General features: G+C 43.2%; 1 protein-coding gene across 2 annotated transcripts in view; it reads left to right on the top strand.

The window, feature by feature from the left end:
- The first annotated feature begins 808 nt into the window (after positions 1-808).
- DHPS (deoxyhypusine synthase) overlaps positions 809-26,984 on the top strand; it is a 155,515-nt gene continuing 129,339 nt past the window's right edge. Inside the window, exon 1 of one of the 2 annotated variants that reach the window (XM_069604108.1) lies at positions 809-1,013. In XM_069604108.1, coding sequence (XP_069460209.1) covers positions 909-1,013 — 105 coding nt within the window. In that variant the 5' untranslated portion in view covers positions 809-908. Of the gene's footprint in view, positions 1,014-1,078; positions 1,215-26,984 lie in introns of those variants that run through there. The other variant, XM_069604109.1, reaches the window with a different exon arrangement.

Genomic DNA, 26,984 nt, shown 5'->3' with positions numbered 1-26,984 from the left:
CGCTTAAGTTTTCAGACACGGATTCGAAAGCACCCCGACAAGGCCTGAAAGGAAATGGGTGCAGCTTATGCATACATGCCAACATTGCGACGCACCTGGGAGGGAGATTTCTCCAGGAAAATCGGGAGACATGCATTTTCCCATAGGAATGCATTGGGGTTACGGTTATTTTAGGCGGGAGACTGTGAAAAATAGCAATATTTTTCACTGAAAAATCGTGAGTCTCCCCGGAGACAGCCGGGCAAAAGGATTAAGCGCTTCACATCGAAGAAGAGGAAGTTGATGCAGGGGTAGTGTTACTTATAAGACAGCCAGGACATGATTGGTTAAGGACTGTCACTTGTTTTCTGGATTGGACTACACTTTTATCCCTGGATTTTTGATAAATGCAGTCTAGTTATGTTTGGTTGCTCATGTTTTCTAAAGTTCTTTGAAGCTGCTGTTCTGTGACAATAAAGTGATAGAAGCATAATACTTTGCCTGGGTGTCTTTAACAGAATCATGACTCCAGAACGTTAGTATGGAAAATCTGTATTATTAAATATCCAACACTTAACATTGTCTAATAAAAAATACGGCATCACTCACTGCAGTAAATATCAATGTAAAATTCGGTTGCCTATAAAACATGTCAAATCTAGTGTCTGCCCACTCTTGCTTTATTATTTTGTTGTCTTAGTTTTTCCCTACTTGTGCAGTTCGCAATAACTGCTTCTTCTATGTCGATGCCACCTGGGGGCGGGGAGGGGGGCATGTGTTTACTCACTGTCTGTGACGTGTTGTGTAGTCTTTCCTTACTGTCAGTCTTTCTTCCATCTCGATACGCGCAGTGGTTGCCTTTCCTCTATGTCGCGCTCATTTTGTCTTTCTTTTCTGTCTATGCCCGAGAGGGGCGGGCACGGCGCAAGATGGCGGCTCCCAGCGGCGTCCCGGCTCAGGGGAGGAGCCCGGGGAGGAGCCCTGAGAGATCCCAACAGAAAGGCGGCGCGGGAGCCGAGAGTGTATCTGCCAGGGTAAGTGGGCGGAAAAGGCACCTGGAAAGAAGGGATGCGAGGGAGAGGGGGTGTAGGGATAGGAAATGGGGGTAAGACATGAAATGAAGAGAGTGAGGTAGGCACTTCAATTCGAGGATGACTAAGAAGCTGCTGGGAGCTTAGAGATGGAGAGGAAATATACTGTGTTACAAACCGGAGACGGATGAGTTCATTTAGATGGTAAGAGGGTCAACAGTGGAGTGATCAAGGGAATGTGAACGAGCTAATGGGGGATTTCATACAAAGGAAACATTGAGAGGGTGGGTCGACAAGTGGGGTGACTTGGGAGTCCCGATACAGAGATAACGCGATTCCCTGCCTATTATAAGGCAACGTTCTTTGGAAATGCTGTCAAACGGATAAGGGTGCGCAGGTACGAAGGAGCAGATGGGAGCATGTGGCTATAAAGATTATAAGATGGGCAAGAAGAGGGGAATGCAAAAAAAGATCAGAGGAAGAGGACCTCAACACACAAAGGAGTGGTGGAGCAGAGAAAGTTCATGGGGACAAAAGCTGAGGTGAAAGGGGCAGGGGACTAGGAGAATAAGAGTTAGAAGGTGCCAAAGCAGAACTGAAAAGCTGGTGAGAAGTACAGGGGGAGGTGGCAGTGAGTGACGGATAAGGAGGATGTGTTCCGTTACAACCTGGAAGCAAAATATGTTTTAATACAAAGGGAAGCTATTATACTGAGGGAAGAGAATTAAAGATGCATGTTTTAAATGTAGTATGTTATGCATTGCAAGGTCCAAGCTGCGAGACGCAATAATACACTGTTATTACAATCCGTGCTCCAATATGTCGACTTTTGGCAGGTGAAGGGCTGAGTTGCCTGGATTGCAACCTGTGGTGGCAGGTTGCGCACAGTGTTCCCAGACGAGGGAGGATATAGGGATGAAACCACAGATCTACGCAGGGGGTTGCATAAATGTGCGGAGAGCGAAAGGGAACAAGAATGAACTGTAGATAAAGATTGCCCAGACTAGAATAGCGCAGGGAGTATTGATTCTATTAAAGGCATGGAGGCAAGCATTATACTTCAATTCCTTTACTTGCTCTAGCTGCAGCAATGCTAGGGCTGGACGATATGGACCAAAAGTCATATCCCAATATTTTTGGGCTGAATGACGATATGTATCTCGATATTGTTTGTGTGGGGTTAAAATGCTCAGTTGTAAGCCAACATGTGTGATGCAAAAAGTTCTAATACTGAAAAGTAAATGCATAATACAACTCTCACATTAATTGTCAGTTAACCACCTCCTAAAGTTGCAATTGATTCAAAAGGACATAATCTCAAAATTAATGGCATTACTAACAAATAAAATCCAAGTAGGCTACACATCCCTAAATGCACTGAAGTAGCCATCTAGTGACATTTTGTCATATTGCGTCATTTTAATTTAATGGGTGACATATACCTATATATATATATATATATATATATATATATATATATATTCAATGTTAGAAGTAAGTTTATTTTGAGGGTTTTGTGTGGGAAAGTGCGAGGTAGGGGAGTATCCCTCTAATTTAGTTTTAAGAGGTAGAAACATTTTCTATTTAGTTGAATTGTGGTTCTAGTGAGAGTCTGTTGTCCCTGAGTATTCCAAGGTTTTTCACTGAAGATATTGCCTGTTAGATTTCCATGCACAGTGGTTAGCTCATGTGTGTCTGTGTTGCATTGTCTTTTGGGGTGGTGATTATTTCTATTTTGGTCTTGTTTAGTTTGAGATTGATGTTTGTCATCCATGTATATTTGTCCTTGAGGCTTTTGTTGAGGACTTGAGTTGGAGTTACCTTGAAGATGAGTTTGGTATCGTCTGTGTAGTTGGAGGCGGTAAGTCCATGGGTTTCATTAGAGGGTACATGTTCATGTGATGTTCCCGTGCAGTGAGGTAAGAGTTTGTTTGGCAGAGTGATCCCGTTTTAATTTGTCTTCCAAGTGCACCTTCGTGCCTTCCCCACTCCTGTCCACCACTGCATCCTGTTTCCTCCAGCCCCCTCCACTGCCCCCCTTCGAGCAATGATTGGCCCGCGAGGCCTTTCCTCCTGACCCGGAACACCTTGCCCTGGGCAGCTACCGGAGTGCTTAAGGCAGAGGGCAGCTCGCTGGGGCAGGCCCAATCCCTGTTTGCCCCTGTTCAACCGTGCGCGCCTGCAAAATCATCCTATTGGACAACCAGGTAAGGTGGTACGGGCGGGGTGCACAGCCATTACTGTGTTCCAGAAAACCATGCCACTCTTTATACAACTAATCTTATGAACTTTGCTGCGTCCTATAGTTAGCCATTGCACTGCGCCATATAGTTTGGCATTGTGTTGAACTGTGCCATGCCCCGTAGTTAGCCATTGTGTTGTGTGCTGCGCCCTATAGTTAGACACTGTGATTTTAGATAGATTAGCCACCGTAAAACCCCACCACATTTCTTACCTAATATTGCACTCCAACCTACATTTAGCCTAAATGTGTGAGTTAGCCACAGTCTGTGTTTGGCCTAATTGTATAGGTTAGCCATATCGTGCATCCAGGCTTCGTGTAGGGTTAGCCATATGGGTGTAGGAAATGTATCACACTTCGATGGATTGTTGGGGGCAGGAAATTTACTGCACTTAACTGGCTGTGGGGGGATAGGGAAGGTATCACTCTTTGATGGATTGTTGGAACTGTGTTGCTCCTAACTGTACTAAAAACTCCAAACCTCTACCGCACTACAAACCACACACACTTCACAAAACCAACATGAAACCAAACCATGCACAATCATACCTCAACATCAGATGGCGGTTACCAATCTGAAAACGCACCTGCACTCAGAAAACCAAAGCTCTGCTCTTCTTCATCTCAATCCCACTAACAAACCCACTCCTCCCCCTTCCATTGCAGATCCGCCAGAGCGCCAAGAGACCACACAATGGCAATAGCACACAGTACAAGACTCACTGACATTAACAATATTGTCTAATCAAAGGGTCTCCAACCTTTACGCTAGTTAGAGCTACTTGTAGTTGAGGGCCAATAGTGTAGAGCTACTAGCGGGCTACTACAGGGTTGGGGATGTTCATAAGCATCTGAATTTGTACCAATATTTTTTTGGGCTGTCTCCTCTTTTCACATAGAGGGAATAACATGTGCATTCATGGTATAACTTAAAAAACATCATTATTGCATTATATTTTATTAGTAGCAATAGGAAACTAATCGGGGCATTCAGTGTGAAGGCTGACACTGCATGGTATTTTATTTTTGCTATCCACTAGTGCTCTGTAATCTGGTGTGTTTATACAGTAATTCTTATGGAGTCACTGTTAGGATTAGCCTTCCCTTCTATGGTTTATAAGGGAAGGAGGTGTTAGGATCAGCCTTCCTTTTTATGGTTTCACCTTCTGAATGCTGTATGTATGTGGTGATGTCATTTGTGGAATGTATGAGGTATCTTGGAGTGTTTGTGTATGAATGGGTTCTAACCCAGGCAGTTGATCTAAGGAAGCCTGGGTGGTGGGAGCCAGTGGGTTTCTCTCATGATTTCCTCCTATCTCCTTATGGACTTGATGAGACCTGATTTGTACCTGTAACTGAAGGACCTGAATAAAACAACCATTAAGCAGATAGTGATTGGTGTGGCTCTGCGGAGTCATGATAGTAATTTGTGTGGCTTTGCGTTGTGTGGCTTTGCGGAGTCATGATGGTAAATTGCGTGGCTCAGAGGAGTCAGGGTAGTGATTTGTGTGGCTCAGAGGAGTCAGAATAGTGTTTTGTGCTGAGCCATCATGGTGAGTGATTCATTATTATTGTTTTTACTTTAAGTGTTGTTTCTGGGGTCATTCCTGCATTTTCTGCTGGGTGGTTATGGGAGCTTGGCAACAGAACATCTTGGTAGTGGGGTTACCTGGTGGTTTTTAGTAGCTATGAGGGCTTGAGGTGTCTGGCCAACACATCGAGGAAGTATGGTGGTATGGTTGACTGGTTCTCCACCAGTTGCCTCTGGTGTGAGTGTTGCTATGAATGTTGAGTGGTTGAGGATGAGTCGGGTGAGTGTGTTTTTGATTCATTGGAGGCGCCTGTCTCTTCAGTTGCCATGAGTCTATGGTCTGGTGTAGTAGGTTAGACATGTTCCTTGTAGGTGTGTAGCGGACTTCGTGCCAGCCCGTATAGGTGGCTGTTTGTGCTCAGGTGTGGCAGCCCTGAGGTCTACCAGTGGCAGTGGTGGACGGGAGGTGGTTTGTTTTCCTCAGGTTGCGTATGGCATGCTGGTTAGTAGCCCAGAGGGGCAGGTCTGTGCTCCAGCGTGGCAGGCTGGTGACCCGTTGGTGGCGGTGACGGGTGGAAGGTGATGCGTGATTTTTTGAAGGACAGAAGTTGTTGTTGTTTTGATGGTGGGGTGCCGTTACCGGATTGTTAGTTACGCCTGGTTGTCCAGCTGTTATATTCTTGGTCTTTTAGAGTGACTGGCAGAGTATTTGTGCTTGAGGCCTTGTGATGGTTAGGTGTGATGACGGCTTCAGGTCATGGTGTGTTTGAGGTGTGACACTGGACTGGTTGGGATTGTATGGGAAGGAGGTGTTGGGATTAGCCTTCCCTTCTATGGTTTATAAGGGAAGGAGGTGTTAGGATCAGCCTTCCTTTTTATGGTTTCACCTTCTGAATGCTGTATGTATGTGGTGATGTCATTTGTGGAATGTATGAGGTATCTTGGAGTGTTTGTGTATGAATGGGTTCTAACCCAGGCAGTTGATCTAAGGAAGCCTGGGTGGTGGGAGCCAGTGGGTTTCTCTCATGATTTCCTCCTATCTCCTTATGGACTTGATGAGACCTGATTTGTACCTGTAACTGAAGGACCTGAATAAAACAACCATTAAGCATACCTGCAACTGTATCCTGTTTATATCACTACGACCCAGACCGGGTCATAGCAGTCACTCAGTTGCTCATCGATCAGGCAGGTTTAGAAATTTTGATTTGATTAAGTTCATGTATGAAAAAGCAGATTCGCAGAGCGAGGTGGAACCAAACGGAGAAGTCACTTTTAATGCTGCTGTACAAATGTTAATATATTAGTAAATCGACAGGGTGCCAGAAATTGGTGTGAGATGATCTGCTTTTCAACTGAATGTTACCTTGCAGACTGACAATCTCTATTTTCATTGCAAAGCTGTTGAGGTTAAATGGCACACTCATTTGTTCTGCAAGTTCACAAGCGTTGATTTCCATGAAGGGTTTTGCGGTTAACATCACACAGGTTTCCAGCTTCTGAAAATCCCTGTAACAGTCCCTGAAATCTTCCTTAAGCCTTCTCAGGAGATTGCTGTATTTCTCAATGTTCAAGAGTTCAGCACTAGCTGTATTCTCGGTCAGCATTTGGAGTACAGAAGGAAAATGCTGCATTTTCCTCCACTTGTTCACCGAAAAGGTTACGTCTGGGCTTAAACATCTTTACTGCGCTTATCATGTCAGCAATTCTTTTACCTTTTGCTTTGCAGCTCACCGTTCAGAGTGTTTAATTTATCTGTAACGTGTCAGAAATGCCAAATCAAGAAGCCAAGAAATGCTGCATAACTGGTTGATATCTTCATTTCTCGACCCCCATGAACGTTTATGATTTCTTGCAAAAGTGAAAGAAAATCGATTGAGTATGTTTCCCCTGAACAAATTGAATTAATAATGATCACAACAGGAGTTATTGCATGATGAAACCCCATCACTTTGGCACAAGTTGCTTGTTGATGGATGATGCAGGGTCTGCTTTACAACATACAACAATACCCGAATGATGCCCAGTCATTGCTGGAGCACCATCAGTTGTTGTTGCGACATATTTGTTGAATGGCATTTTTGTTTTTACAAATACATTCTTAACCTCATTGCCGATAGCAACACCCCTGGTTGTGGATTTCAGAGGCAGCCAATGTCAAGAATTCCTCTTTATTGGTAAAGTCTTTCGAACACCATTTGAGGAAAGACTGCCAACTGTGCAGTATTACTTGCATCAACTGATTCATCATACTGAATGGAAAAAATGTGCATGTGCTCAAATCTTTTTCTAGCTGCCCCATCACATTGACTGATAGTGCAGATACTCTCCTAGCCATAGTGTTTGCACCTTGCTGCCCATCTGAAATGGCAGACATAATTTCAGGGCAGTTTTTAAAATCTTTTAAAACTGACTCTGCCACGAGAGCCATTGCGCCTTTCACAACTGCACCATTTGTAAAACTACATTTGTTTTTCGCCAAATAATATGCAACTTTGAAGGATGCCTTTGTTGCAGAGTTTGCTCTCTTAGATGGTTGCATAACAATAAAATTGATGCAGCTGCAGGGCAGCTTTTAGCTCAGCTACTATTTGAGATCCGCAGACAGTTTAATTTTAGGAAACTTCTTTTTTCCTCTTGCAATTTGGCACTGCAGATTAAACACACACTTTCCTTTTACGCTTGTGAAAAAAGAATCAGTCTCCCACTCTTGATGGAAATGGTACGTTTAAGGCCTTTGGTTGGTCCGCCTACATCCGCATCCATTACTTCAACAAGTGTAGTTTTTATGTTTCTATGTGGACAGCTGGTGCAAAAATTATCTGAGGAAAAAGTTCTGCTTTGGCAATAGAAAACAGTGCCTTTTTAGCACATTCTCCCCGCCCCCCCCCCCCAATTCCTGCAAATAGTAACTTTTTGGTGTGCACCTTTGCTGAGTCAGAATTCAGCCAAGGATAAGGACGGAAGTGGTCTGTCTGTGGAGTGTGGAGCTGTCAGACTTGGTAACTTAATACCACCGTAACCACAGAGGTAACCAACTCCCCATAGATGCAGATAAAAGGATACATTATGATACTGACGCTTCACTGCTCTGTACTTCAGGACTTTGGTTGTAGCAAAAAGACCTTCCTAATGATGTACCTCCCTAGCTAACATGAAATCACAGCTAGAGGAGTGAATCCATGGAAAGGAGACGTGACGCCCAGTAAACAGGAATTCACCAAGCTGGAAAACAAAGGAATCTATTAGTCTATACTCTGCTAAATACCCAATACACTCCGTTGAGACTCAAGACTAACTTGAGAGATTCAAAGACGTCTCAGAGACTCTTCCTTCTTTCTACGAAGTATGAGGCAGTCCAAAACATCCAAGATGAAGGAAAAGTAAACCGAAAACAACGAGGAAGAGAATGATTAGTAAGGGACTAGCTCCCGCGCGGAACGAGGGACGCACTAGTGTCGGGTTTGTGCATGTAATCCTCTGGATAGCGTCCAATAATGTTCATTGCACGTGGATAAGAGGACAGAAGAGTGGAATAAGTACTCAAGTAGTGATTTCCTTGTGTGTGTGACTAAGACAGATAAGAAAGAACTTCAGGATGTAGTTTGTCCAAGAACACCGGATGTGACGGTTTCATATTGAATGTCCTAGGATTGGTAAACTAGGATCAATGTAGTCCAGATATGAAAAAGAAACACGTTCACAAATGTCAGAGGGAAAAGTAGCCCTTTAAACAAGCCGAGGTCGAGCTTGTGAGCATGTGCCGTGGGCAGAGAAATGCAGTCAGTAAACCAGAAGTATGGAAGCGGCGGGAAGGTTGTCCACACATTCACCGGCTGAAAAGTATAACGAGACGAAGCACAATCAAACAGAGCTTCGGACGTAATTCACAATCTGAAGTGCCGGGCTTCTGCCTGACCGGGCTTAAGTAAAAACACAACCTCACCTGACAACACCCGTCGGCAGCGAGACACAGCGTCTCCGGAACGCGCACTGTCTCCATGGGAACCGTCCCGTGCGCCGCCATAACGTAAAGAATGGCTGCTGTCCTGTATGCAAACTGCTTATTTCCTTGATGGGGAAAGGCAGTCAACGTGTGTTTGAGCCTGCTAGGTGTTCTGTGCTTAACTGATATGCATGACGGAGCCATCCCCCAAAGGCTCTGTCTCCCCTCTTGCTGCATGGAAACGTCGGAGAAGAACCGAAGCATGGATGCTAGACAATGGCTCCCAAGTCCTGTACTCCGGACCATAGTCCTTCCAGTCAATTAGGTAGTAAGGCTTACCAGCACACTAATGCATATCCAGTATCGCACAGACTTCATACTCTTCTGAACCTCGAACTGAGACGTATAGAGGACGAACAGGAAAACGAGTAGAGGATAGGCATGGTTTCACGAGCGAGACATGGAAAACCGGATGACCTCGCCAGCAGGTAGGTAGATCCAGACGAACCGCTGCAGGGTTGATGAGATCAGTGATGATATACAGCCCAATGAATCGCAGAAGCAGACATTTCTTTCCAGGATCCTTCAGATTAGTAGTCGATAACCATACCTTCATGCCGACCTGATATACAGGAGCAGGAGACGTGCGGGTATCGGCGTATCTTTTGGTGCGTTCTTGTGCAAGTAGCAACTGTTTCCTTATTTTGTCGTGTAAAGCACTGAGGTACCTGATGCTGGCATTAGCAGCTGGATTAGTGGAAGCAAACATGGGGATCTAATGGTATTGATCTAGGATGCTGACCATACAAGTCAAAGAATGGAGAGATACCGATGTGTGAAAAGAATTTATTATATGCAAATTCAGCCGCTGAGAGTACTGATAACCAGGATGACTGCTATTGCAAATATAAACTACCTGGGTATTGCTCCATTGTGCTATTGTTACGTTCTGTTTGGCCATCAGTCTGAGGATGGTACGCACTTGACAGCCTATCGCCAATAAGGAACGCAGAACTCAATGCTCGCCAAATGTGTGGCGTGAATAGCGAGCCCCTATCCGTGATAATGGATGGTAGATAAAGAAACGGAACACTTGTTTCATGAATAAATCTGCAAGAACCCGGAGCAGTGGGTATCCCTGTACAAGGTATGAATAGGGCAACATTGGTAAAGTAGTCCACGACCACCCAAATGGTGTAAAAACGATGGTCCATAGGTAGTTCCACTACAAAGTCCATACAGACCATGTGCTGTGGCTTGTGTGGCACCGGGAGTGGATAACATTCCCTTGGGTAGACTTGCACTGCGCACAAACAGAACAGGACAGAACGTATCCACCACATCGTGTGTCATCAATGGCCACCAGCACCACCTCCGAAGCAACTCCACATTTTATTTCTGACCAAGGTGTGCTCCACATTTTTCTTCCGAGCAAGGTGTGCTGCGACCAGTGAATCATGTCCCCACTGTAAAGCCTGAAGACTGGTCTTTTCCGTGGGAAGAAACAATAGCCCTTGAATGAAAGGCAGACCATTGTGCAATTGAGTTCTTGGATTTTGCACGGCCTCTGTCACCCAATCAAGTAACGCTTCCCTAAGGGATGGTTGCGCTGTACAACTGCCAAATGGCATCATTAGGTATTCATAAAGATCGTACCGTGTTTTAAAAGCTGTCTTCCACTCATCGCCCTTACGGATGCGTACCAAGTTGTAGGCCCCTCAGACCCTCAGAGGTCTAGTTTGGTAACGATCGCTGATCCCCCTTAACTTATCGAGCAGGACCAAAATAACAGTAAAGGGCACTGTTTTCTTTTTTTACTGTGATTGCATTGAGTCTCTGTAATCCATGCAAGGTCTCGGGTCCGCTTTTCTTGCCTTGGGACAAAGAATAATGGCAATGGTGGAGCCTTGTCAATATCGTCTTTAGGACCAGATCTTCCCAAATAGTTACAGAATCCATCCTGCCTGTGGGTTTTTTGGACCCTGGAATAAGCTCAATTGGGCAGTCGTACGGTCTTTGCGGCGGTAACTGTTCCGCCATGACTTTGTCGAAGAAATCTGGAAAAGCAGCGTATTGAGTAGGTACTGTTGTGGTTTTCGTTGTGATATAACCAGTGGTCGGGCCCAGGTCAAGGAAAGCTATGTAAGGAGACCTTGTAGCCACTTCTTGGGTGTAAAAACAGAATTCATTGCTACAAGGCGAGGGAACTACAATTGGCGAGTTACCCAGTCAATGGCAGGGTTATGCAAGGTCAGCCAAGCTAGTCCTAGGATCACCTTGTGCTGTGGTGTGGCTATGATGTCGAATACCACTTGTTCAGTGTGTCCTTCAGACGTCACCATACTCGAAGGAACAGTTTCCTAGGTAACCATGCCTGAAATTGAGGCAGAACCGTCGACTGCGTTTACCATTTTGGGTGTTTTCTTTACAACCACGGGCATGTTCAAAGATTTGGCATAATCCACATCCATGTTGTCGTTGGTTTCGCCAGAATCAATAACAGCTTGGGAATCGACACTAGTTGTGGAGTAATGCAGAGTCACTGATGCCACTACTGGTGAGAACAAGGATGTATTTCGAGAGTCCAAACTCAAACCCGGCAATGGGACTCCTGCTATTGCCGGGCCCATACATACATAAATTGTTCTTTCGGCGGTTTTCCTTTTCTGCCATAGACAACCTAACACTGACCCTAACACTGACAGCCCCGATCTGCATGGGCTCAGGTTCTCAAGGAGTAGAAATTGCGGTATCTGGTTGTGGCACAGACTGCAGCGTTAACGGCGGCTTTTACCCCTTCCTAGCAGACCAGATAGACGCCTGTAGAATCAAATCCAGCAAATCGGTGAAAACTGTGGGAACCGGAATGCTAGGAAAAGTGTCTTTCAATTCCTCAGGCAAGCCTTTATAAAACACTGCAGATATCTTGTTCTCCGGCCAATCTGTTTCTGCCGCTAATTGATTAAACCTGGCACCCTGCTGTAAATTCAGCAGTTCGAGATCTGTTGCTTGTGTCTTATATCGCATGTCGAATAGCCTGCTCATGGCAGTGAGCAGAGCATCACAGTCATAAAGGAGTTGACTTTTCGACTCCAGCAGTGGATTGATTAGCCCAAGCCCCAGCAGTGCCTCCTAGATACGAGAGCACAAAGGCTGCTTTGGTGGTGGAATCGGGGAACGAAGCTGGGCGGCAGAGGAAATGGAGACGACACTGATTAACAAAAGTTCTGTAGGCCCTAGGGTCACCCGTAAACCGTTCCGGGGGTGCCAGAGGGAATTGCGTGGACATGAGCACCGGCACAGCATCTTGCAGAGGAAGGGGATAACAGGAAACAGAAGCAGAAGAGCCAGGTACTGCGCCACCCTGAGAGGGCATACATATGGCATCATGCAACACATCTATGCGGTGGTGCATTGAATCATGAGCAAATGTCATGTCATTTCTTAGATCAGTAACCAGTTGCATCAAGGAGGCCAAGTTTTCTGAGACCTCCATTTTGGGCTTCTGATTCTGTCAGACTTGGTCAACAACTTAATACCACCGTAACCACAGAGGTAACCAACTGACCAGAGATGCAGATAAAAGGACACGTTCTGATACTGCCGCTTCACTGCTCTGTACTTCGGGACTTTGCTTGTAGCAAAAAGACCTTCCTAATGTACCTGCCTAGCTAACATGGAATCACAGCTAGAGGAGTGAATCAATGGAAAGGGCACGTGACACACAGTAAACAGGAATTCACCAAGCTGGAAACAAAGGAATCTATTAGTATATAGTCTGCTAAATACCCAATATACTCCTGTGAGACTCAAGACTAACTTGAAAGAGAGATTCTAAGAAGTCTCACTTCCTTCTTCTTTCTACGAAGTATGAGGCAGTCCAAAACATCCAAGGTGAAGGAAAAGTAAACAGAAAACAACGAGGAAGTGTTAGGGAGAATTCTCTGTTTAAGCTGAATTTCCTAACCTAGTGAGTCCCCCAGCAGCTTTGCTGGATTCCTGGAGTTTGTGTTTTTTTCCTGCCAAGAGTGAGTGTCTTTTCCTCACACTCTTGGACATGATTTGAGGGGTTCCTTTGACTGTTAATGTGTTTTATGGGCTATGGGGTCTTTTACTCCGTAGGGTCTCATGTGTTTTTACTATATGTGTTAAACAGCACCCTCTGTGCAGTGACACAGGGGTGTCATAGTGACACCCCACCATAGAATCCATACCCTGGGACTGACTACTGTCTCCCAGGGCATGTAAAGTCACCATTGGCTTTACTAGTCCCAAATTATGAACAGAAACCAGTACAAACCATCATATTGTGGACGTACTGGTCGGGCAATTTGATTGCCCCGGGGTCTGTTATTCGAGGGGGCACGTCTCCGTCCCCCCTGATCGAGTTTTGGCTGGTGGCAGTGGATACTACTTTTTATATTCGACTGCAAATATATCTCTATGGGATTTTCCCATTGTTCGAGGCTACCAACTTTAATTATTTAATTCTTATAGCCTCGAACATACCGGCGGGTTATTTATTTAATATTAATTCACCGGTTGGTATTTTTTGCCAGAACTCAATTCTAAAATGGCGTTTGTGTTCTCTTCTGTGACTCCAACCCAAGTCGAGCCCTTTGTTCCACTTTTTGGCGGGCTTCTACACAGAAGCCTCCAAAAGTGGTGCCACTCTGTCTGGGTACCACAGGGGGTGCGGGAGGGGGTTTAGGCACCCTGGACTGAGTTGCACTCTTGTGTGATTGGCCTGCTCACCACTTAGCATGTTTGATTGACAGCTAGGCTGAATGAATGGGGGTGTCTTGCATAAAAGCAGGGCTTTTGGGACTGGAACTTCGGATTCTCAGGTCCTGTGGCAACTTCTGAAGAGGGAGAAGCTGAGCCGACCTGCAACGACGACACCACCGGTGGAGCCCTGCTGAACCGTCTCACCACTTCCCGACGACAGAGGAGATCTTCTTGCCGGAGAGTCTCTTCCCCTTGAGCTGGTGGGGACAACCAGTTGGCTTTCCTTTTTCGCTTACCAGGACGTCTAGTGGTCGAATTGCCCGTGCCAAGCACCCCGGCAACCGGATAGCCACTTACCACTGAACCACGAAAGAAAGGACCACTCCTTTTAATCGAGAAACTCCTCGGCTGGTTTCTTCCCTGGCAGCACAACGACCTCCTGCTTTCCTCCCCGCCGAGATCTTCTCTTCTGCCGGACGAAGCACCGACTCGCAACCGCTGCCAGTAACAACTGCCCCCGCTCGAGTGTTCCTCACCATTTCTTGGTACTGTGTCCGCCTGGCCTCCCTTTCTATAGATTGCTACAAGGTGACAGTAAATCCTTAACCTTCTGGACTGGGCTGGCCTCTTGACCATCTAACTGGTCCCTTATTTTTGGTCCGTCCAACTTCTTTCTGAACCTTTTTGAGACTTTTGTGCACTTTTCAACCGTGTGACCTTGGACACATTTTGTTCTGATCCTCTTAAAGTGGATCCGGCTTTCTGAACTCTAACTTCACGGTATGATTCTGCCTTCCTCTTTTGCTGTGTTCTTTTGAAAGTGTTGGGATCTGTTTCAATTTATGCTCTGCCTTTCTCTCCCTTTGAAACCGAATTATTAGAGTGCCATCTGCGTTAAGCGCTCACCGCTCTCTGAAAATAAGTGGGGCTTTACTTAAGACTTGTCTAATATTCTTTTAAGGGAGTGTATATACTTTAGTGACTGTGTTTTTGAACATGCTTGAGATTAGTGCCAGTGTGTTTTCTTAGATGTGTTTTTAAATAATTATATATCTTTTACACCAAAGCTCTGGTCAGTGTTTGCTTGTTCTACTGTGTTTACCTGCCCTATTGTGTATGCTCTGTATACAGCCTAACTCTTCTTGAGAGAAGTCTGACTGCTCAGCCACAGCTACAAGGTAATTCTGGGTGGTGCAGACTGCTACCAATTGGGTTTACTGCTAACTCCTGTAGTCCTAAACCTTTTGTGCAGTGGTCCCTAAGGGAACTGCACAGGTTTCTGCCTAACAGGAAGGGAATGGTTAGTAATGGACTAGCTCCCGCACGGAACGAGGGACGCACCTGTGTTCATTTGGTGCACGTAATCCTCTGGATAGTGTCCAATAATGTTCAGTGCACGTGGAGAAAAGGACAGAAGAGTGGAATGAGTACTCAAGTGGTGATTTCCTTGTGTGTGTGACTATGGCAGATAAGAAATAACTTGTAACAATCCAGGATGTAGCTTTTGCAAGAACACCGGATGTGACTGTTTTATATTGAATGCCCTTGCATTGGTAAATTAGGATCAATGTAGTCAAGAGCAGAGGTCGAGTACCTTGTGAGCAGCTGCCGTGGGCAGAGAAATGCAGTCCTTGAAACAAGCCGAGGTCGAGCACCTTCTGAGGTCATTAAATCAGAAGGTGAGGGAACGACTGGAAGGTGGTCCACGTGTTCACTGACTGAAAAGCACGACGAGGCGAAGCACAATCAAACAGAGCTTTGGACGTAATTCACGATCCGAAGCGCCGAGCCGCTGCCTCACAGGGTTTAAATAAGACTCAACCTGTCACTGGCAGTGAGGCACAGCGTCTCCGGAACACACACCGTCTCCATGAGAACCGTCCCGTGAGCCGCCAAAACGTAAAGAATGGCCTGGCTGCTGTCCTGTATGCAAACTGCTTATTTCCTTGAAGAGAAACGGCAGTCAATGTGTATTTGAGCCTGATAGGTGTTCTGTGCTTAACTGATTTGGATGCAGGCATGACTGTAGTGGATGCAGGCATGACAGGAGCAGAGAGTCTTGTTTCCCTTTTCGTTATTGCTGGAGGTGGAGTTAACCAAGGAAACTATTCAAAACATCAGTGCCTGCGCGGAAGTGGCAGAAGTGGTCTGTCTGTGGTCCGTCAAGGGCCGAGGAAAAACTCCTGCTGCACGAAAATCAAGATTTAAAGGTACTTTTGTTTGTGGCTTTACCTCCCGAAACCCAGCTCCTCCCGGACAAATGCAAAACTAAAACTGACAGCACAGTGACTGCGGGGAGAATTCCCTTAGAGCCGTGCCGTGAATCCCTCCGTACACTGTGGTCGTGCAAAGCCTGCGTCTATCGATAATGTAAAACCAAATGAATGACAAGGTGAACGCAGGAATAATCCCCCCCCCCCCCCCCCCCTGGAACTGAATATAATAATTATTACTTTCAATACAGGAAATTAGCTTTGCAATCTGATCAGCTAAATTGAGGAACTGTCTCTGAGACACTTGAGAACTTTGCGCATAATCGGTGTACTATTCAAAATGGCCTAAACAAATATGGTTGCCAGGCGAGGCCTGAGAAGCCAATCGCCTGGAGAATCTATTAACTCGGAGTCAGAAGAGCAGCACATTGGTAGCAATTTTGAAGAACAAGAATTAAAGCGACTAGGAGCGCGGCCCAAAACACCCAAAAACAAATTACACATCTCTTGCAAGATTTCAGAACCACAGTTCTTCTCCACATCCCTATACACCTCCAATTGCCGGACAAACAATCAAAGAATATCTCAAAGTTCTGGATCCGGTTATCATTATAAAACCAAAAGGAGTTATATCCAAGCAGCACTTGATGGATCTTGTATGCAGGAACTCAGTGTAGAGAATGGCACGAACAACCTGAGTCTGATAGAACATAGTTACTCCATGGTTTTGGAGTCAGGACGATCTCAAAGAGACAGTGAATTATGACCTACATGTGATCCAACAATACAGGGCTCACCCACCGATTTAACCAAGAGTACCTTCAAACTGCAAGATCAAGACTTATAAATGATGAAATGTAAATGTTTGACCGTCTTCATAAACTTGCGCCACAAAGACGTATGTGCAAATCAAGAATTTGTTTTAATTTGTGCAAACTCATGTGTATGTATACATGAGAAAATTGCCCTTGGATGACACGTGTTTTGGCAGTACTCTTGCCTTTCTCAAACCGGGCGTATTCACTAGTGGTCTCAGAATGTGTGCAATAGCTGGCTTCGTTTGTGTGTGCTGGACCTTACGAGCCATTCCGGCTACAATTGCAGATGGGATTCATCCCTGTTCTTACTCGCCTACCACCAATTGCACACGGCCTGAGACCACTAGTGAATACGCCTTTTCTCATGTATACACAGGAGTGTTTGCACAAATTAAAACAAGTAAGTTGGTGCAACTACCACCAATTTGTATTTTAAATGATTAAACCTGCATCGATGAAGACTCCCTTTATCACACACTAAGAAAATTGAAAGGATCCGGCTGACCTCTCCCACACTATCAGCCTTGAACATGATCCTAAGTTCCTTTGTCACCTTAAATAACATCTGGGAAGAGGTGAGAGCCCACACATGTTAATAGATTGCAACACAAAAATTGAGGAATGGAGTCCTAATCAAATCCAGCATGCAAAAAACACTCATATAAACACCCACCAGACAATCTTGCGGCTAAAACGCCACCATACACACATATAGTAATCCTCTCGGACTCGGAAGAAGAACATGCAGATAATCAAGGTCATAATGAAAAGGACATAGCAATCATTGAAAGATCAAAGACGCTGTACAAATTCTGATACCCGCAAAAGATAACTCAGGTGTGTCAGAAAGGCTGACACCAAACGCAGAAAAAGCAGAAAAAAACATGGTCCGCCAACTAAAGAAATCTAAGAACCAAAAAGCAATGAAAAGAAAACACATTGCAGTAAGGACTTTTGCAAAGAAGGTGATCTTTGCGAGTGTAGCATGTAAAAGCTAAAACAAATTGTGCTAGTAGCAAACCCCTCTGTCCCCTTGTCACCAGTCAAAGAAAGGAAGCAAACCCCTCTGTCCCCCCGTCGCCAGTCAAAGAAAGGAAAGAGACGGATACTGAAACGGAGGAATGTAAAAAGATCTGACGGAAATCAACAACAATTAGCCCGATGATGAACCCCGGGCTCCAGCGGGATTTTATACATTTATGCAATCTAACATCCACAAACCCTGACTTGCGCATGAACCTAGAGCTTCGTGGGTTGAGAGAAATCTCCTCCACCCAATCTCTGGCTCCAATGGCAGCTTCCTGTTACTTTAACAGGCAACCTAATCTGTCGGCAAGTGCGAACGTAAAAGAACCTGAAAATCATCCACGAATGGCAAATAACTCAAATTGATCATCAAAAAATTGTAATGAGAAATATTCATTGTAATTGTAAGAGGAATACCTTACTTATACCTATTGATCCCCAAAGGGGAACCCAAATGCATAACCAAATCTCACAAAAGCTCAATTCCTAGTAAAGAAAGATACTCTACAAGATGGGAGAGCATCATATACTGATCTTGTGAAACAATATCGAATTCCCTTCACTAGCTGATAACATGTTCAGCATGAATGCAGTGTCTCACTTATGCCATCAAAAGTCTGAGTATGGACAAAGTAACCATCTAGAAGACTGAAAATGTCCTAGTTTTCCTATAGTGAATAGTGGAAATGAGCTTCCATATAGTCATTTTTTAGCAGAATACTTCTCAACACAATATAGCAAAGGTAAACATAGAGGAACAATTTTGCATAGAAGACCAACAAAAAAACTGAGAGAAGCTCAAATAGTAATATAAACTTGGAGATCTATATAAGAAGCTGTATAAACCTCAGATGGCTGTTGATGGGAATAGATGTGATTGGAGTAACTGCAATACACACATGCTGAACACACAAAATAGACCTGTGGCCCCAAATGTGCGCATACTACGAGGTACAGCGAAAACATACAAAGTACAATTGGAGCAAATCAGGGAGAACCTAGATTATATCATCAACCTGAACATGATTCAAATCACTTGAAAATCCATAATCTGAAAATAATGCCCACCCATTCCTTTGGGATAGACTATAATGGAACTAATGTCATCTTAATTCTAGGAGAAAGTCAGAACCCAGACGCACCCGTGTCCTCTGATATTGACAGAATAGCATTTCCTGATAAGATGGACACAAACTGTTGCATTCTCCATCTCAATTCACAAATTGTATTTTAACATATTCTCTCAGAAAGAAAAAGTTAAAGCGATTTTAGGTTTCTCGATTGCTCCATTACAGGAAGAGATACCAAAAGACAGAAACATGTAAGAGTTGAGGGAAAAAGGGAACAATTGCACATGAATGACAATCATGAGCCTATAGATCCCTCTAACAAAAGAAATTGTGAGAAAACCAATTGGGCACCCGTTGTCTCTACCTTGTGGGCTAGGCTGTGTTGGTAACCATACGCAAAAAGAGAAGCATAATAACATGATTTCTTCTGATTACATGGAAATGACAGATAATCAATATTGTACATTTGGAACATGGACTATCAGAGGCTATTGTAAAATAACTCAAGATAACAAAATATTAACATCAGTCTCGAATTAATTCGATATTCTGTCTCCAGGCGACAAATGCTGTAGATGAGTTAATATGGGATAACCACACAATAATCCAGCAGAAAGCCACTAGAGTGAATGGTGGGTGACCAATCAGGAGGCCTGTGCACAATAATTAAACAAGGGCTTGGTATAACAACCTCTGCATATTCAAACAAATATAGAGGAGTTCTAGGAGTAAACCTAAAGATGCTGATCGAGAAAGAAGAACTTGACATACTGCTGGTGAATATATACTGGCACCCAGCACATTGTGAAATCTCCATCATAATCGAGGGGCTATAGAGGCTGCTTCGTAGTTATAAGAAAACTTACCCAAACGCCGAAATAATGATATTTGGGATCTGAATGCGCACTGCATTTCTGCAAGCATAGACTTGGGGAAGAAAATAGACCTTACTGGCATATCAACTATTCATTGAATATTGTATCAATTGGAGGGATTTCTGGGAGGGTTGGGTTTTTATAATCGCAAATGGCCAAACGGAGGGAGACCTTCCTCCACGTCCAACATGGCACAGACATTACTCGGCTCTTGGCTCGACTATATCATAGTCTCAGAGAATCTTTTTCCTACCCTAACTCACATGAGCATGATACATAATCTTGTTAGTGATCACAACCTAATAGTACTACAAATGAACATCGCATTGAAACTCCCCAAGATATCCCTATGCAAAAACCTCATCGTGAACCAGAGGAAGAAAAGACTCTCATGGAACGCAAAAAGTCTAGAAAACATGAATAATGTGATCGAAGACGTGCTCTACAAAAAGCAAGCAAAGACTATCTGTAGACCACTTTTGTCCTTTTATAGCTGAAAAGACTATGCACGTCTTAAATGGTAACTCCAGTAAACTGTACTCCAGTTGACCACATGTCTATAAAAAAGAAATACAAGAAATAAAAACCCTTATGCGTAAAATAATAAGTAATCTAAATCTAGGGCCATTAACATCAGTGAGAAAAAGGGACAAATAAAAAAGAAAAACAAAGATACAAAAATTGGCTTTAAAACCATAACTTCCTTTTTAATGCAAAAAGATGCAGAAGAAATGCTGAGAACAGTCGTACTAGACTCTAGTAAAAACAAGTGATGGATAGGTCTCGATGGAAACTATGAATCCCATTTCTGAAGAAACGTGCTGTACACATTTTACAGATTTATACAAAATCGTAGGAAGCGTTTTTCACAAACCTATTGTTGAAGAACCCTGCAATATGGATATAACTTGAGAATTAATTCTTAAATAATATAATCTACCTCAAACTCACGAGCACCAGGGCCTAATGGTCTGTGTAACCTCATACTAAGAGGCAACCCAGAGATGTGGGCACAGATCCTACACACTTCAAAAATATTATAGTTTGGCTCTTCCTAACTCATGGTCTTCTTCAGTCATTGTACCAGTTTACAAGAAAGGCAGCAGACTCCTCCCAGTGAGCTATCATCCCATTGCACTCCTCGACGCGGAGAGTAAAATATTTACAGTGATATGATATGGCATTTATAACGCGCCTATACGCAAGTGTTTCAAGGCACAACGAGGCAAGGGAGGGGGAACAGAGGGAAGACAGACAACGATCTTACTAGGCCAGGTGTCAGTCAGATCGCGCAAGTGCAAGGTGAAGGGAGAAAAAGGATAAGTGCAGAGGGGGAAAGTGGAGCACATGGGGATAATAAACAAGATAAATAAAAGAAAGGAAAGTGTGGTACATAGGATAATAAATAAGCAAGATAAATAAAAGAATGGCCAGCAGGTGGCAAGTGCAGATGAAGTTCTGGTGAGGGGACTGTAGGGATACAGACTACAGTCCTCGGGTGCAGGGGTTGCCAGGGAGGCAGTGCAGGTGAGCAACTGGCAGGGCTTGTGTCCGAGATCAGAAGGGTGGCCAGTTAACCAGTGCAGTCTCAGTATAAGCCAGGAATTCAGCAGGGCAGAGGTGGTACTCAACTTTCAGGGAGACAGGGAGGCTGTTCCAGAGGGAGGCCCCGTGTGTACTAAAGAGTCTAGAAGCATGGACGGCCACCACAGGAAGGCTATCTCGATATCAAACAGTTTTCAGGAAAGGAACAGGGACTGATGCTTTTGGACTGTATATACAGTCACTGATTGGCCAAGCCTACGTTGCGAGTATTGACTCGGTCTAGCATTTGACAAAGTGGATAGAGCATTACTCGATTGGGGAATTCCACCATATTTGCTTGACATTGTAACGAAATTGCACAATGACACATATGTGAGAGTGCGTTTGGGACAAAGCAGCGAAGTCTCAAAACCTATAAAAACAGACTACGGTGTAAGGCAAGGCTGCATCCAAGCAGCCTGCCTCTTTATCTCTCTGATGTAGGTGACTTTATCAAAGCATCAAGAAAGCCCCAAAAATAGTGCGATAACAAAGTGCGTGGGTTGCATATGCAGATGACATCTTATTGTTGGACAGGACTCCAATCAGTTTACAAAGATTACTTAGCAGTTTTCACGATTATGTAAACTGAATTGCCTATCAATTAATCATACTAAATCAAACTTACTATGCTATACTGGTAAAAAAGCCAAGACGGTAAATTTTTGTTGGAAAATTGATCTGCCCTCAATAGTAGTCCTTTCCCACACCAAATACCTGGGATTTAATCCTTTTAGGCTGTCAGAACATACGATTAGGAAATCAGCTCTCTGGGCAAGAGCAATTCAGTATATAGGATAAATGAAACATATCAGACAGAACCTTGTCGATCTACCCACCAACATCTATGCTAGTAAAAGTTGTTCCATCATTAACATATGGTTTAGAAATCGATAGCTAACTAGAGAAATTAGAATGTAATACATTAAAAGGAAAGATTTGGAAAAATAAATTCTCATTACCAAGTTGTATCCCCATATCTGTCCTACGCTATGAACCAGGATTAAATTCTATTCTGTCCCTTGTACAGAAGAAGTTAACATGCCTGATTCTCTGTATGCTGGGTTAGGAAAATCTTTCCACTGTTTTTTTTTTCTATACAGTGCCAACAAATAATGACCAGCTTTGATATAACAGAGTTTCTGTTATTGCATCCACAAAAACCAAAAAGAAAATTCTAAACATTGGTCGGGTGAGTACTTGTGATAAGCGAGAAAAATTTCAACTAACAAAAGAAATTAGCTAAGAGTGCAAAAAAAGGGGCAAATTATCACCCTATTTAAAGCAATGTCCAGACAGACGCTTTAGGGACTCGTTTATGCGATTTCGCTTTAACTTGTTGCAAACAGGTGAGATTTGACATATTTGAGATCAGCAAGAACAAGCATCGTGTAGGTTTTTCCAAGAACCTAATAAGTCCCTAAAGCCAGATATGTGCCCAGCCACTCAAAGCATCCGAAGATTGCTTTGACTGTTTTGTTTACAATAGTGAACAGCTGGATATCGAAAATGTGTGGTGGTTTATGCTACAGGTGAGACAGTTGCTAATTAAAATTGTACAATACTTAAAGTAAAATTCATAGAACTAAAGATTATACGGTCCTGTTTTCTTGTAATGAAAAGCTAAATTTAATGGCTTATGTATTTATCATTAGTTCTTACATATGCTTTTGTAAAGTTTATCTTATTAAATTATCTCATTTTAATAATGTAATGAACATGTTGCCTACTTTTGTTTTATTTTAATTCTACTTCTTTTATGTTTGAACGATGTTGATGTATAAAGTTTAATATAAACTCTTTAACTACGCTTCAGTCCTAAAGTCAAAATAATGGATTAAAAAAATTATCATGCCGGAAGGTGAGGAAATTAATGTTGGCATGGGGGCATGATGGCACATCATTTTGTCCCTAAAATCAATAAATCTGCCTGAACGTAAGGGCATCTTTTTCATATAATGTGGACTTAAACATTTACTAAGAATCCCGTTTTTGTAGTTAAGTGAGAGCAAGACTAAATGTGCCCTGGACCGCTGAACAGTGAAGCAGGGATTGTAAACCACTTTACTGAGCCTCCAGCTTTGCAGAGACTCGGTGATATACTCTCCTCTGTGCTCCTTACCCCGTCCGCCATTCACGTGTATGCAGGCTGAATTGGCATAGCCTGTATTTTTCTTCTGGCCTGAACGGGACCCCAAAATGCTTCTGTTGTGCTGAGGAAATTAAACTGTGGGTTCATGGGTGCCAACTTTTGATTTTAACTTCTGGCACAGTAATGCCTTCACCACTGCCGTGAAAATAACCAAGCAACGAGCCCAGCCCAACTCGTCCCCATGCCTAACACATGCTTGTGGTTCCTATAAGCCACTTTAATGAGTCAAACAAAAATGTGTAAATATTTTCATTAAACATAACATAATGGTACAAGAATACAAGATAATATTGTCATCAGTGGTGATATTTTACGAACATTTCATGAATGATAGTCCATAAAGTCTAATAGTGAAAGGTGGCACCATATGCGATCCCTTGAAATTCCAAAGTGCTGTAAAATTGAGACAGCACAAAAGCAAGGCCACACTTATGCTGGGAGGGCCCACCTAGATATTTTGGACCCTCTAGATCCCAGAATCAACCCTCTATCCTGCATATATTATAGCACTTGTTTTTATTAATGAAATGATTTTTGCAATTACTTTTAACAGCCACTTTTTAATCATTTTAGCAACAGTCTCAACCTGCTGAGCTTCACTCAATGGCGTTGTTTCACTGGCCACATTTAAAAAAGGTTGGGCTCAAGCGAGCAAGGCCTGCTCATTTTTCAAGTGTGCCAGGCTGAGACAGTATCCATGTGAAAGACTGTAACACAGACGCTGTATCAGCCTGGCACACTTGGAAAATGAGCAGCGCTTGCTTGCTGGAGCCCTGCAATTTATAAACGTGGCTCCTGTGACTGGAAATGAGCATTGGATGAAACGGAGGTGTGGAGCTATCATACTTAATTTCTCTTTCATTCTGGACGCATTTCCAGTGACGAGCCACATTTGGAAATGGCCCTGCTCATTTTACAGACTGAAAATTCAGAGTGGTACATTTCATTGTGACCAAAATACAGAAAAACAGATTTATATTTTTACATTTTTTATTTTTTATTTTGGGGGGTTGTGGGGTCAGGCCTGTTGTGTGGTCACAAAACGCAGTTCAGGTCCCACTCTTCATTCATACCATTGGCTACCAAGGTATCTAAGCGATCAATCCAGTACGCTTCGCGTTGTTTTAGCATTTTCATATCCCGCCAAGGATTACGTTCTTCAATTACCTCTAATACCTGAAATTTTAGATGTCACAATGTGATTTTTCTCTGCAAATGTCATGTTCTTGTTTCTAAGACAACCCAAAGCGTACTGGATTGATTGCTTAGATACCTTGGTACCCAATGAAGAGTGGGACCTGAACTGCTTTTTGTGACCGCACAACAGGCTTGACACTCTTTAATTTTAAAGATGTACAGTATCCAGATGGCATAACTACCACAAAACAAGTTATCCATTATGTGTGTTACTATTACGCAACTAAGAATGGTTTTAGGACTTCTACGTTTTTCACTTAGGACAAAGTGATGATCTGCATTTAAGGGTGAACCAAACTGGTGGTTAGTTATTAGAACGAGATAAAAATGACAAGTGAAGATCGAACATTTTCCTGTAGACAGTATGCAGAAAGCAATCCACAAGGAGGGTTAGAAATGGAGAAGAAACGCCATAGGTTCCAGTAGTTTCTTCCTAAAGATCTACCATAGAGGGAGGTTCAGAGCCAAACTACAAACACATCTGTACGTGTACAGATGAGGGAGTATTGACCTACATCACACATTTCATGTATGTGGCCTATTACTAGCTCCATCCGACCACAATAATTTTTCCACTATTTCTCAATTATTTTATTTAGTCTTTCACAATTCTATTTTCCAATAGAACACTGTTTCTCGCGCATGATCATCCAAATTTCGGTACATTGAGCATTGGGTTGCCATATGATCAGCTTTTAGTAGCACCCACTCTTATTAGCAGACAACACTCATAGACTGGACTTAGAGTTTTTAGCACTAGCAATTGCTTGACATGGCTCTGGTGCTTCTTTACAATATGGGCGGCCATCTTGTCAGGCGGGCCAGACCACAGTCACCATAAGAACAGAGAAGCATTTAATATATTGCGACAGGCCATATTAGATGGTTTTGCATTCACTGCACTGCAGTCACGCATCATGATAACACACGGGATAGAGAGGTAAGCGATGTTAGCTGTTATGTAGCTGCCTCCAGGTAAAATGTGGCTGGCACCATATACTTGCCCACCAATCTATGTAATCACTGTTATGCTCTTACTGTAATTGTCTGAAGCTATCTATGTATGTATGCCTTCTAACTGCACTTATGTAACTAAGCAAGCATTCTTAACAGCGCCACGATGCCCGAGGGCAGTGGGCGCTTTACAAATGTAAATAAATCAATAGAATCAACATTGGGATTGAGAAACGCAAACGGTTCAAATGATGAATGTATATGTCTCCTTGTAGAGGGAGAGCGTGAGCGGACAGTGCTACGCACAATGATCACCACATACAAGTCAGTTACTTTTAAGCTGAGCATGCATGCCATCCTCCGCATTGTGGGTTAAAGATTATTTCACTGAATTACAGTGCCACCTCATTTTTCAAAACGTTTTTAGCATAGTAATGTGATAAGAACACGAGGTGCAGCGGTTTCCTACAGTAATTGGGAGGGATAGACACAAGGTGCCAGGGAATTCTAGCGTAATTGATCCCTAGGTAGAGCCAAGCGTGTCTAGTATAAGAATGAATTGTATAGAGTTTACAAATGCAATTTGAGATTCTCTTGCATGTTTTTTTTTAAATTATTTTTTTTCAATTTATCGGTATGTCTTGTGTACATTTCTATTGTGGCCATTGAATGTTCCGATGACACATTCTGAAATGTTCTGTTGAAATGACTGTGCTAAGACACTCTATTATTGATTCGCACCCCTGATTTATATCTGAACTGTTGCATCATGTCTCCATGATGTACAACACATCTTCTGTGGCGGTATCCATACATTGATTGTATATATGAAATTGCTCTGGTAATGGAGATTTCTGTAATTCATGAATTTTTGATTGACGTTTATGATCAATAATGATGATTGATGAACTTTTTGATTAGGTGAAGAGAATAGGCCATGACAAAGGACTTGGATGTCCGAAATGCATAGGCAATTACTTGCATCTGCGTAAAAATTGATATGAATTAAATACAGCACTAAATCCTACTACTCACAGGAATTATTGAATTTCTTTGAATGGATATGATGGATGGCAAGATTCTCGTGACTACCTGGTGGGTAATGGGGTATACGACCCACACTGAAGGCTAAGCAGCCTAGGTCTCCTTCTTTATCAGATGTTCAAGTGCCTGGCACAGTGGCACTCATTAGTGGGATGCATCCCACACACAACGTAACTTACAAGAACGAAGTTCGAATAAACCAATTAAGAAGAAGTAAAATAAGCGGTGCCCACTTACCAACCCAATGTCTACATTTCTCCGGCGGGGGAGGGGGTGGTCAGTGAAGGAGAAGGACTCCGCAAGGGAGGGGCTTATGAGGCTTGGAGGAACAAGGTCTTTGGTGGCCTCGGAGTGAGATTTAATCTGTGTAGAACTACAAAACATCAGTTGTTGAAGTTTGTAGTTCTCTAAATGTTTCTGTTTTGCATTGCTGCTGTCGGAGCAAGTAAAGGAAGTTGAAGTATAATGCTCGCCACCGGTCTTGCCATCGAATCCTAAAAGCAATTAGATTTGTTATCTTGACTTTTTAAACGGATTGTTGTATTAAAAAGTGAATTGTTTTGTGTGAAAAGTTTTAAACAGTTACACAAAATA

Source organism: Ambystoma mexicanum, chromosome 3q (genome assembly GCF_040938575.1).
Source record: "Ambystoma mexicanum isolate Mex_15411 chromosome 3q, UKY_AmexF1_1, whole genome shotgun sequence".
Classification (NCBI taxonomy): domain Eukaryota; kingdom Metazoa; phylum Chordata; class Amphibia; order Caudata; family Ambystomatidae; genus Ambystoma; species Ambystoma mexicanum.
The sequence above is the reverse complement of the archived record's forward strand: the minus strand, read 5'-3'. Positions and strand labels throughout refer to the sequence as shown.